Source organism: Saccostrea cucullata, unplaced genomic scaffold (genome assembly GCF_032062105.1).
Source record: "Saccostrea cucullata isolate Sc308-1 unplaced genomic scaffold, CSIRO_AGI_Scuc_v1 ctg944, whole genome shotgun sequence".
In the NCBI taxonomy this organism is placed as follows: domain Eukaryota; kingdom Metazoa; phylum Mollusca; class Bivalvia; order Ostreida; family Ostreidae; genus Saccostrea; species Saccostrea cuccullata.
Window position 1 is genome coordinate 388,077 of NW_026931427.1, and position 13,252 is coordinate 401,328.

Below are 13,252 nucleotides of genomic sequence, written 5' to 3' on the forward strand. Positions count from 1 at the left end.
CTGGGTTGACATATCGTGACAGAATTGCAGAATCAACTTCCGGTTAAAAAAAGTGTTGGTATCGCGCCATCAAAATATTAAAAATGGAAAACTTGTTTTATTCCCCCTAACAGTAAGAAAAGTATATAGATTTCTTTATTTTATGATTATTTCAGATGTGCGTGAATTGTAATGCAGTATTGCATTGAAATTTAATTCGACAGACATACATGAAGATGAAAGATAATCGGCTGCCGCCTGACGTAAACAAACGTCGGTAAACACTATTGCCACTAGTTATGCTAGAATAATTATTACATGCAATTGAGGAACGTTTCTTTTCTTTTTCTTGTTCTGAACATTGCACCTCCTTTTTAAACTCCTATGGGATCGTTTTGAAAGGAAAATTTTGTTCATGTGTCAGCAAGTTTTTGTTAGGTAACGTTACACTTTTACATGATAGATTTTTAAAAACTTTCATGAAGTATTACTATTCGTGTAGCACTGGTATTTTAGAAAGTTTGTTCTTAATCCTTTTCATATCATCATCAATATTTACATTTATGTACATAATTTTAAGTGAGTATTCAATAAGACCGTGATGACATTGCATCAGAAGCACTATGTTTAGTATGGTGATTATGCTCAAAACATAAGACATCAAGTTAAATCTGTTTTGAATGTATATATTCTTTAAAACTAACTCAAATAAAACAAGAATTACCAAGTCTAAATAAATCTTGCCGCATTGCCTGGCTAATCTAGAGAGATTTCTTCCCTTGTGTCAAAGTTCATTCTGACAGTAGTTTTATGATGCAGTGATTGTCGCAGTAATTGGGCAAAGATTGCAAATAAATTGAGGTAGACTACAAGTTTTGATGGATATAACAATCAATATTGCAATATTGGTTTGTCCTCGGCTTGACTTGAAATGAATAACTGCATGATGTGTTGTCCGCTAAGCAATTGATCATAACCTTTTTTCATCTTCCGTTTTGATAAATAAAAATTTGAAACATTTACAAATTGATTTATATATTACAAATAACATATCAAATATTTAATATATCACAGTACATTACCCCTAGAAGTTATCAGTGTTGGTTAAATAGAGTTGAAACGATCTGCCTTCTTCAACTTCAAGGTTTGATGTAAAATTTTGTCTTAGTACATGTATATTTATTTTCGAGTCATACATTTTGATGTAAGAAAACAAATCCATCATTGTTTTATCAGAGTTCTTGAAATCTTTTTTTCAGCTGTCAGTCATTTGGTCTGAAGTTTGATGTGAAGATTTTCAGTCCAGACAAATTTCTATCAGTCCAAAAAAAATTCAAGAAAATGATGAAAACTGTATTTGAATTTTATTATCAATACATTGTGCAACCAGTGTCAATAAACACTCAAACTTCATGCCGATTTGATCTTCTGTATAACAACTTTCTGTGAATTCGCGTGGGGGTCCATTTTCTTCTTAAGTTTTTATTCTAGTTTGATTTTCTCACCTGTCTTACCTTAGCGCCATCAACAAAACTAGTTTACTAATCATAGTTTCAAGTTTGGCACTTGCGTTCATGAAAAGAAGCCATTACAATATACAGAAAAGCGTTTGAAAGATTAGGATCAGTCGGTTATAGGGAATTCATACGAAATTTGGTCGGATTGTCGCAAGTTCTTCTGTCTACAATTACCGGTCATTTGGACTGACACAGAACACAAAGTAATCGATCCTTGGTCGTTTTTATCGGTTTTGCCGACAGGACTGAAAGATTTCAAGAACTCTGTTTATGCTTTCCTTTACTAAATTTAGTCACAATACTATTTATATGGCTAATGCAAATTGAGTAGAGGATTTTGATTAGATTGATTTGACTTAAATTTTTTTTTCTACAAACAATCAGTCCACAAAATTAACAGTTTGATAATTATGCTGAGTAACGTGTTTATACCTTAGGCCAAACTCTTCTTTGAAAGAACAATCCTGATTGAAAAAGAACTGAACCATAAGTAGGGATTTCGCAATGTGTATCAAACCAAGAAATAATATCTTAGTGAAATGTTTCACCCTTATACCTATGTACATATATATCATGTATAGTGTAGTTATTGTATATAAGTACTGTTTTTCTTTTAGTAAAAGTTACTTAATGTAAAAAGTCTTGAAAAATTTAATCTGGTGATGATCAAACCTAATCATACTATTGAAGTATTCTGATTAACTTCATTTTATATAAAAAAAAGTTTATTTTTTTCTAAGGTGAGGTGTCACAATGACTCTGGCAGCGGAAGACTGCATGTGCCCAATATGCATGTGTATATTGGTGGAGCCCGTCACGATGCCATGCAAGCACACCCTGTGCTACCCCTGCTTCAAGCAGAATGTGGAGGAAGCTAGCCTGGCATGTCCCATGTGTCGAGTCCGAATCGCCGTGTGGGCCAGAAGGGGAGCTAAGAATGGCACCTTGGTGAACAAGAAGCTCTGGAATCAAATTCAGCAGCTGTTTCCAGAGAAAGTGGAAAAACGACAGAAAGGGCTGGATGACAGCATTGATGAACCTGGTTAGAGTTTTAGTAGAGTAACCATCGATTAATTTTTACAAAAAATTGATAAAGACTGAAATTGGACTTTAAGCAAAATTTACAACAGTTATGAAAACTATAATTTAAAAAGTGTGATTTAAAGCCAAAAATTGATTCTTTTTAATTAAAAAAAAATAGAAGCATATTTCAGATTTATTTGTCTATTTTTTTTTTCAGTGTTCCAGCCTCTGATAAATATTGCTGAGCCGGGGGAAATACGGAGAGAGTATGAGGAACAGATGAAAAGGGTGTGTTTATGTATATTCATATTCTTTATTCAATAATGAACATAAGAAAATAAACATTTTACCATGCTTTTCATCATGTTCATAAATCAGACGTTAGTTGTCCAAATACCTGACAAATACTATCACATTTAGATGACACATGTTTTCAATTTTTAAACTTTTTACAGGCTAATTAAAAAATATATAATAGTTTCTTGAAGTTTAATTAATCAATTTTATGATTTGTCAAATTAAAAAAAATACAATAAACAAAGCTTCGGATATGGCAGCTCTAATAAAGATTACTCCAGCATGCTAGAGGTTCACGGCGAGATACTTTTTACTTGGCGCCACGTAACGAGGTATATAAGGAGCGTAGGGACGTTAACCGAGGCCCTTACTTGTAGAAGTGTAATATAGATATCCAGTAAAACTTGTTTAGTACAAACACAAATATTGCAAATTCATGGATATAGCAAAGTTATCTTAATACAGATAGATAAAACAAATTAATGATATAGCGAAGTAATTTCATTGGTCCCAGTGACTTCGTCATAACCTAGTTTTACTGTAATTGGTTAATTCAGAGAAATATTCATTGTACTGATTAATATCAATATGATCAACATTTCAAACATAGGCAAAAGAAATATCTTTGTTCAGTAAAATTCGTTCAGTACAGACACAGATATTGCAAATTCACGGATTTAGCAAAGTTATCTTGGATCTTATATACAGATACTGTAAGCCAACTTTTATTCGCGACCACTTTATTTCGCAACTTACCTGGGGTAAACTACTTTGCAATGATTAATTTTCTCGATCAAGGTGTTTTTGGATCTGTCTTAAATAGACAAAGAGACTTGAAGGACTGGGTCGCAGCGAGAAATATTAGCTGAGGAGGCTCTAGAGAACATCGCAAAAATTTCTTGAACACAAATAAAATTGTTTTCAGTATTTATAATGGATTATGGATAATGATATAGCCAAGTACTTTCATAGATCCTAGTGACTATGTTATAACCAAGTTTTACTGTACATGTACCATGGTATACATGATTTTCCTCCATTCACACACATCTAATAATGATAAACAATATTGATGAGCATATTATATACCATGACAGATCATTCAGTAAAACTTGATTTTATTTTTTCAGCTCGAGGCCCAGAGAGAGGAAGAGAGGAAAAAAGAACAAGAAGCGAGTGAGGCCCTGATAAGGCAGCTAGAGGAAGAGGAGGAGGCCAGGAGGAGGGAACTAGAAACCAGGGACAGGGAACTAGCTAAGGAGATCAGTGAAGAGGTCAACCAGGTCAGAATTTCATCTGAAGAAAATAATAAAAATTTCCAAGTAGGGGTGAAATGATATGCCTCCTTTACGGTTCGATACGTATCGAAAAATTTGGTCTCGGTTGGGTTATTTTTGATACAATACATTTTGATAGAAGGAAACAGATTCAATGTTGTTTTATGCTACCTTTTACTTAATTTAGTAAAATAATTTATGTGCAAAATGGATAGAATGTATCAATTTAATTGATTTGACTGTTAAAAATTATTTTACAAACTTCAAGTCCACACAAACTTACGTTTCTGAACTAATTATACAGAAAAGCATGTTTATACCTTATGCCAAACCTGACTGAATGACGATCCTGACCGATAAACAAACCGAACCGAAAGTAGAGATTTTGTACCGTGTATCGAACCGAGAAAAAATACCGCGGTGAACTGTTTCACTCCTATTTCCAAGTCTTTAACTGAATCATAGATATTTATCATGACATTTAAAAGATGTTTATGATTCTTAAATATTTCTTATGGTTTTAAATGTATCAAAATAAAGATTGGTGAAACTACATATAAAATTAATGAATTATTATCCTGAAGTCCATGTATTGATGAAGAATATTTTATTTTCAGAGTATCAATGGTGATGATTCTGTTACGCTTGCTGGAGACGATGCAGCACATCGACAGACCCGCAGTACGTCCAGTACATCTTCCTGTAGTGCCTCTAGTAGCAGACCCCCATCAACCATTGATTCCCTGCTCCGAAAAATGAGAGAAGCAGAAAAGCTGAAAGCAGCAGATGCAGCCAACAGAAAAGCGTCTTCACCGTACCCTTACAAGTGTTATAGTCCTACAGAGAAGGCTTCTAAACAGAAGAAAGGGAAGGAAAGTGATGGTGCCTCTCCATTCCTTTATAAATGTAACGATTCCAGTGAAAAGTTGACCCAGGGGAGAGACATGGTTTCCAGGAACTTGTCGTCTGCTGGACTTTCCTCAAGAAGCTGCACCAGCACCAGTGAAATAGGAAATGCTGAGGATGATGATGACGATGAAGATCTTCCATCAAAATATGTCTCTCTTGGTCTTCCATCACTGGAGACTGCCATAGAAAATATAAGTGATCGCTCTGATGGGGAAATATTTGACAAAGACTCTGTTGAGGTGATAGAGAGATGTCGGAGTTCTGAGAGTACGGACAGCATTAGTCAGGAGATCAGTCACTTTCGACCAATCAGAGTTTGTCCTCTCACCCCGCCACGTAAACTTCCCAGCGGAAAGGTTGTCGAGGCACCACTTATCCGTACCACGCCAAGAAACTTAAGTAAAACTGACTTTGGATCACCAGTCCGGACTCTCTCTGATCTGGATGCTTCCAGTCCAATCATGCAGAGAAGGTTATCCGAGTTGGAGGAAGAGCGGAAGACCAACGTCAATAAGTTGTCCAAGTCTACAAGCACGGAGACTAAAAAAGACACCAAGAAATCCAAGGTGGTGACCTTGACGCGTGATCATGATTACAGTGGGACTGATAATCGTAGTGGTGATCATGATTACTCAGCCATGGTGATTGATCTAGAGGCAGACAATGCGGAAGATTCTTCTCTGAATGAGAGCAAGGAAGATTCCAGAAGTGTGGAAGAGAAATCCAATACAAACAAATACAAACTGAAAAAGCTTGTCATTCCATTGGAACCTACATTTAATGATGATGACTTTGACATTCCACCCATGAAGGAAAACAATCCGCAAAGAATAAATAGTGAGACAATCACGACAGCGGGAAAACAATCACCGATTCTAACAAAGAGTAAAAGTGAACAGGACACTAGTGTGCGGCAGAAAAAGGTGCAGAAATTATCTGGGAAAGCAAGAGTGGCATTAAAAAGCCCTCAGCGGACTATTACAGACTGGATTAAACAATCCGCGGAGTGTAGCGGACAGAACAATTATCACTTGGAGCCCAGTGGTAGGGACGATGTGGATGGGGAACCAGTTCGTAAAGTTACGCAAGGACAATCAGACAGTGTGACAGCATTAGGGGACGGCCCACGAAGAAAGGCGAAACAAAACAAAAAGGTCAAGACATATCCAAAACGGGAGAGAAAACCGTACAACCCAGACCCCATGTGGACGTTTGTGAGTGCAGTGCACAAGAGACAACACTTGGACTTGGATGAAAGTTCAAAGGACAGTAGTGTTTGTAGTGGTTTGTTGGATGAGCAGAATGTAGGGACAAGAGATGCCCCTAAACCGCATTCAAAGAAAAGGACAGCTACATCTGTTAACGATGAAAAACCTAAGAAAAGAAGGAAAGTCACAGAGAAGTCAACGGTTAGATCCAAACTGAAGCAGACAACATCTAAAGCCAAACTTAAGTCAGTCCAGCATTCGCAGGCCAAAAATCCCATCCTCAACTTCTGCTCGCAATCAAACTTAAAACGGGTGAAGGATGCCATTAAAAATAACCAATTATTGGATGAAGAGGCCGATTTCAGAGTGAGTGGTGGGGAGAGATTGGACAGGGAAACACAGGAAATGATGGACAGAAAACTAGCAGAAGAACTTGCGAAGCAGTACGAAATGGAGGTGAAAACTGGTTTTCAGTTTTTCAAGCTGAAGGGGACCTCAGAGGAATACAACTTTCGACGGAAACCGAAGCTCTCCATCTGATCATTTCACCCTGAAAAAGATGAACTGTGCAATTACACAGTCTGATTTATTTGACTGTTATGATGGCCATATCAGGTCAAAAAAAGTGGCATTCTTTTTTTTTTTTTATAAAGATAAACATATGATGCATTTTCACTTTGGTTTAATTTTCCATTTATTAAATGTTTTAATTTGATCAGTGATTGATCATTCATTGAAGTGATTGATAACCATTGAATAATGGGTTGTTTTAATTATGTTCATTCTACAATCTACATAGTTTTCTTGCCCCTCTTTGCCTTTATGTCCCTATTGACAATAAAACATACCTTGTATCTCAAAAAGACGGTCAAGTTATTCTACATTGATATTTTTATTTTTTCTCATAGGAAATGGTAGAAAAGTAAATCATAAAACTCGGGTAGACATCAAAATTTAGAAGTTTAGTACCTTACATACCTACATTTTTCACAGGTTTCTGGAATATGTTGACAGAAATGCCTTATGAGTTATCATTGAGATAAACAAAGCCAAGTATAATTTCTAACACTTTACTTTTATAATAAAAAAGGTGTCTGTTTTACTTAATTTGAAAGAAATGCCAGAAAATGCTAAATTGGTCTTGAAGAAAAAAGAAGGCATTAAACCATAGAAATACATACATGTAAATGTATGATAGATGTTAAAGCTAAGGCTTTAAGTTTGAGGAAAGTCTCCCTAAACAATGCTAAAGCATGTTCATGTCTATATGATGCTTCACAATTTTATGCAATACCAGAAGTAATGTATTCTACTTATTTTTTTTTTTTTGTAAATATTATGTGATGTTAATTAAAATATGAAATATATAATGTAGGGCAACAAATTACATGTATGTATATGATCCTGTATTGCAGGTGTAGAGAAATCTGTGTATACTTCTAAAGTAGTCAATGTTTGTAGGATAAATATTTATTTTGAATAAATTCATTATATATTGGCAAAGTAATAGGATCTAGGATTTTTAAAAGTCCATATTCATTTTAAATAATTTACTACATCCATGCCTAAACGGGGGTCCATTTTAAAGAATATTTCGATTATAACCAAAGATTTAGTTGAATGTAAAACCATGAAATTTGATATGCAACTGTTGAAAACTAATTTTATAAAAGTATTTTTTAATTCTTGAAATGAATTAAAAAATATACATTTTGGTCCAAGCTGCAAGTTATTTTGTAAAATGGAGACCATATCTTTGATCTTAATTTAATTGCAATTGCTTAAAGCATCAATTGGATATCCAAAACTAGACAATTAGTACACAGTTCCATAAAGCCCGTAGTAATTTCATTACTTAAGTAGTTTCTCTGAAAATGTAGTTTAATGTTGAATGAAAAATCTTTTTTTTTTTTTAAACAGTTTTTGTTTTATTCTTTATCAGCAATAAATTTGAAATATACTTTCCTTTAGGACTGTATTTTTTTTTCTCTGTGAACTGTAAGTTTTAATTTTTCGAAGTTTTAAAAATATTTTGTGTATGTTTTCCTTTGTCACATATACAGAAAACCAGCAATATCTTATGCGATCTGCTTCAATATATTTTCCCTGCTTACGCAAGGTTCCCCCATGATATATATCTCCTGTTTAATGGCGACCATTTTTGTGTTCTTGTTACTGAGACTTACTCTGTTGACTTGTAATATACATTGTACAGATGTACTGTTATGCTTATTAAATTGTTGGCAACTTTTTGTAATGATTAAATTAAAAATTATTTTAAATTTGAGATTTTAGTTTATGTGTTTTTTTTTAAGGAAAACAAAAACTGCTGATTGTAAATGTTTTCATATTAATGTAGTAGATAGGAACCATGTTACTGTAAAATATTACATTTGGCTGTGTATTCTTTCTAGCCTCTTTTGCAGAACACAGTCACTGCTAAATCAAGTACAAAGTTAAATGAGCTCAAAATATTGCTCATAATTACCAATAAATAAGAATATGAAGAAACATGGTAAATCAAATCTATGCTAGCTTTAATATTCAAAAATCAATTTCTGCCAAATATCGTACAAGCTTAATACAATACATTTACAGTACACATGTCTGGTTTGATGAAGCTGGAGTCTGGAAAGAGAAAGCCAAAAAAAAAAAAAAATATTGGACTGGCCGTAGTGCTAAGTCACATAATTTGTCCAATTCCTGTTCTGAATATTTTTTAAGCAGATTCTAAAAATTAAAAAAAAAAAAATATAGTATTGGCTCAGATTAGTGCATCTTATTGTCTATGCATACTTTATTACAAGTGGAAAAAAATGTGTGTGCAATATGCACACTAAACCCCTTATACATATTGTTTACTTGTGAGGAATATACTGGTACTGACTAAAACTAGAAATGGTTGCCAAACTGTACACTCAAAAGAAGATTTAATAGAACTTTTTACAAAATTCCCATTTTTAGCTCTTCTGAGCCAAAGGCTCAAAGAGCTAATGCTATGGCCATTTGTGCGATGTGCGTAAACTTTAGAATTGGGCCATAACTCAAGAACCCCTTGGCCAATCAGTACCCAATTTGTTACAGGGTATCCTTGGCCCAAGGGCTACCATTTATACTAAAATAAGGGTTGGGACTCTTAAACAAGGGGAGATAATCAGGAAAACAAAACCAAAAGTACTGGTTGCTAAAAAATCTTCTCCATAAGGCAAAAAAAAATTAATTTCTTGGTTCTCAGGCCCTCCCTCTTCTCTTCCAAGGGTGCCTCATTGACCCTTTTTATTGCTAAATCAATAGAATATAAACACCAAATCACCTCCCTCATCATTTTTTGAGGTTTTGTACAATGTAAAAAGGTGCCTCATCATGGTTTGGGGGCAATAAAAAAGAAAAAAAATGCCTCCCTTCCTCATCATATTTCTTGAAAAAAAGCCTGAGAACCAAGTAATTAACTTTGCATGGCGTAACCACTAGGCAGATAACATAAAAATTTACATACAAGGATCAGGATATGTCAAAGATTAAAATTTGCACGGGGAATTACCCTGGGGCAAAGGGCGTGGTCTCAAGGTCACTTCAAAGTTGACCTAAATTTACAATTAATAAAAACGTGTATATTTTGCTTACTATAAGGACTAGGATCATCAAATCTTGTAAGTTGATGCATCTTATGACTTCACATCATGTTAACTCAAAAGTAGGTCATGGTGACCTACTTTTTAAATTTTGCGGGGATTTGTTTTCAAATTGATTTGAGGGCATATTTTGGACACTTTAAGGCCTATGATCATCAAACTTTGACAGTTGATGCATCTTGGGTCCTTAAACAATGTCAACTTAAAAGTAGGTCACCGTGACCTACTTTTTGAACTTTATGACTTATCCTTTTAAAAATATTAAATACCATTATTTCAGGCACTGGGAGGTTTAGAATCATCAAATCTTGTACTTTGATGCATCTTGGGACCTTAAAACAGATTTATGAAAAAGTAGGTCACTGTGATCTACTTTTTGAATTTTGCCAATATTAACATTTGTTTTCAAATTGTTTAAAATGCATATTTTGATTACCTTCAGACCTATGATCATTAAATTGGTCAGTAGATGCATCTTGGGTCTTTGAAAAAAGTCTACCAAAATGTAGGTCACAATGACCTACTTTTGACATCTTATGGCTATATTTCAGTATCTTAGATATTTATTGGCTTAGAATCATCAAACTTTGTGAGTCGATGCACATTTGGTTTTCGGAGAGTGACGACCAACAATTAGGTCACGGTGACCTACTTTTGACATTTTATGGCTTTATTTAAGTATCTCTGGTAATTATTGGCTAATAGAATCATCAAACTTTGTGAGTTGATGCATCTTGGTTTTTCGGAGAGTGACTACCAAAAAGTAAGTCATGGTGACCTACTTTTGACATTTTGTGACTATAATTGAGTATCTCAGGTACTTATTGACCTAAAATCATCAAACTTTGTCAGTTGATGCATCTTGGGTTTTCAGAGATTGTCGACCAAAAAGGAGGTCACAGTGACCTACTTTTGACATTTTATGGCTATATTTAAGTATCTCAGGCACTTATTGGCTAAGAATCGTCAAACTTTGTCAGTTGAGGCATCTTGGGTTTTCGGAGAATGTAGACCAAAAAGTAGGTAATGGTGACCTACTTTTGAATATCTCAGGTACGTATTAGCTTAGAATCATCAAACTTTGTCAATTTATTCACCTTGGGTTTTCGGAGAACGTCGACCAAAAAGTAGGTCACTGTGACCTACTTTTGACATTTTATGGCTATATTTAATGAAATCTGGTACTTATTGGCTCGGAATTATCAATCTTTGTCAGTTGAGGCATCTTAGGGTTTCATTGAATGTCATACAAGAAGTAGGTCAAGGCAACCTAATTTTGAATATCTGAGGTACTTATTGGCTTAGAATCATCAAATTTTGTCAGTTTAGGCATTATGGGTTTTTGAATAACGTCGACCAAAAACTAGGTCACCATGACCTACTTTTCACGTTTGATGGCTATATTTAATTATCTCTGGTACTAATTGGCTTAAAATTGTCAAACTTTGTCAGATGATGCATCTTGGGTTTTCAGAGAATGCTGACCAAAAAGTAGATCATGATGACCTACTTTTGAATATCTCAGGTACTTATTTAATTAGAATCATCAGTCTTTGTCAATTAATGTATCTTGAGTCCTCAGAAAATTTTAATCAAAAGGTAGGTCATTGTGACCTACTCATGTTATTTTATAATTATATTGTAATATCTTCATTCTTAACTGGCTAAATATTATCAAACTTTGTAAGTTGATGCATTTTGGGTCTTATGATACTAATAGAGTTGGAGGCTTCTAATAGAAGTGATAGATTGTACAATTTATCAGAAGAGCGATTCAAGGCCCTTGGGCCTCTTGTATTAAACTTTTTCCTTATTCTGTCAGGTAAAAGCATTTGCACTGTTATCCGTCCACATGCATGACCCATGCAAGTACAGTATACCCCAAGACCTTGACCTCATCCAAATGACCTTAGAGCAAGGTCATTAGACACACTATTAGTCATAATCAAAGTTTATGGTAAAGAAAAGCCTCTTTTTAATGACCTTTCATTTCAAATATTAAATACTTCATAAATTATTTCAATAACTATAATAACTATGCAAAATATTCTGAGATATATCAAAAGGCATTTAATTCTTTAAAAGAAATTAAAACCCTAGGCTAGTGCTTATAATTCAAAGGTATTATAATTAATATAGTGAAAATCAAGATTTCTTTTCTCATATTTTTATAGATGAAGTAGATGATATTCATAGAATTAACATCATTGTAATAATAATACCTAAAATATCAAAATCACAATAACATGATCACACCAGTGACTAAGACATGACTTATAAAGCTTCAATGCCAACATATTTTTCATGTGCTACATGAAATACTGTAGCATTATACAATAAACATCTGTAACAGCTTGAATTGTCCTGTATGTACAAACTTGTACATTTCAATGCATGATTTATTATTGATATACATGTATATATTAACATACTGTAACAGTAACATGAAAGAAGGAAAAAACAACACATAAATGAGATCCACTCAAATTTTTTCAAAGGATTTCATGGAAACAATACTTTTCAACAAATTAATACACAGTATTAATGACATCCATTGTTCATAATGTAGATTAATACTTTAATGTGCAAGTCGCTCAGTTTTTTGGCCACATATTTTTATGAAACACAAAACATAAACTGAAATTCCTTCTCAGGTATATAAACATGCTAAATGAAAGAGAACTTGAGAAAATTTGAGATCAAATGCATATACAACAATATCAAAAAGACTTTAAACAGGTACCCACTACCCAGTGTATGTGTATAAGAAAAAAAATATTAACAATTCATGGACCAACAAATACTCATTAGTCATATTATTTTCAAGAGGAATAGAAAATTGGTTTATGTCTGTGTGAATCACTCGTCCCCATATATGATAACTCATAGCAAAGGTTGAAGGTTTTTTAAAATACAAGTTAAATTCAAATGTCATGAGATCAAAAGTGTTAGTATCCAATGAAATACCCCAAGAAATAAACCCAACTGTGAGATATGAAAGCTCCAGAAAATGATATGGTCAAAGTAATTAAGTTTTTCAAATAAAGGTCAATATCAAAGGTCAAGATCAAAATTGCAGGTGCACTGGGGAAGGTCTTGTCACAAGAAATATACATGTGAAATATGAAAGCCCTGGTATCAATTGTTCAAAAGTAATGACCAATAGAGTCCATTCATCAATGGAAAATTGTTGGAACACAAAGAAAGATCTTGTCACAAGGAATACAACTGATGAGTGTGTAAAATAAAAGCCATAACATCATTGATTGAATACAAAATTATGCAAGGTTAAAACTTGAAAAATTGGGTCAAACTCAAGGTCAAGAGGCCAAATATGTTGATACCAAAAGAAAGGATTTTTTTTCACATATAATACACAATGTGAAATACAAAAGCCATATCTCAAACTA

General features: G+C 33.8%; 1 protein-coding gene across 2 annotated transcripts; it reads left to right on the forward strand.

The window, feature by feature from the left end:
• The first annotated feature begins 7 nt into the window (after window positions 1-7).
• LOC134232598 (E3 ubiquitin-protein ligase RNF169-like) lies at window positions 8-6,835 on the forward strand. Of its 2 annotated transcripts, none has more exons than XM_062714594.1 (5): window positions 8-121; window positions 2,237-2,538; window positions 2,737-2,807; window positions 3,947-4,099; window positions 4,711-6,835. In XM_062714594.1, the coding sequence occupies exons 2-5, from the start codon at window positions 2,250-2,252 to the stop codon at window positions 6,748-6,750; spliced, it is 2,553 nt and encodes an 850-aa protein (XP_062570578.1). In that variant the 5' UTR covers window positions 8-121; window positions 2,237-2,249; the 3' UTR covers window positions 6,751-6,835. The 2 variants fall into 2 exon arrangements, with proteins under 2 accessions (XP_062570578.1, XP_062570577.1); XM_062714593.1 differs by having other exon boundaries at window positions 8-112.
• The last annotated feature ends 6,417 nt before the right edge of the window (window positions 6,836-13,252 follow it).

What these genes read in the sequence shown, in the direction of transcription:
- LOC134232598 (XM_062714594.1), top strand. Translation starts at nt 2,250, where the DNA reads ATGACTCTGGCAGCGGAAGACTGCATGTGCCCAATATGCATGTGTATA. An exon ending in ATGAGGAACAGATGAAAAGG is followed by an intron (nt 2,808 to 3,946) that starts GTGTGTTTATGT and finishes TTATTTTTTCAG; the next exon opens with CTCGAGGCCCAGAGAGAGGA. An exon ending in TCAGTGAAGAGGTCAACCAG is followed by an intron (nt 4,100 to 4,710) that starts GTCAGAATTTCA and finishes TTTTATTTTCAG; the next exon opens with AGTATCAATGGTGATGATTC.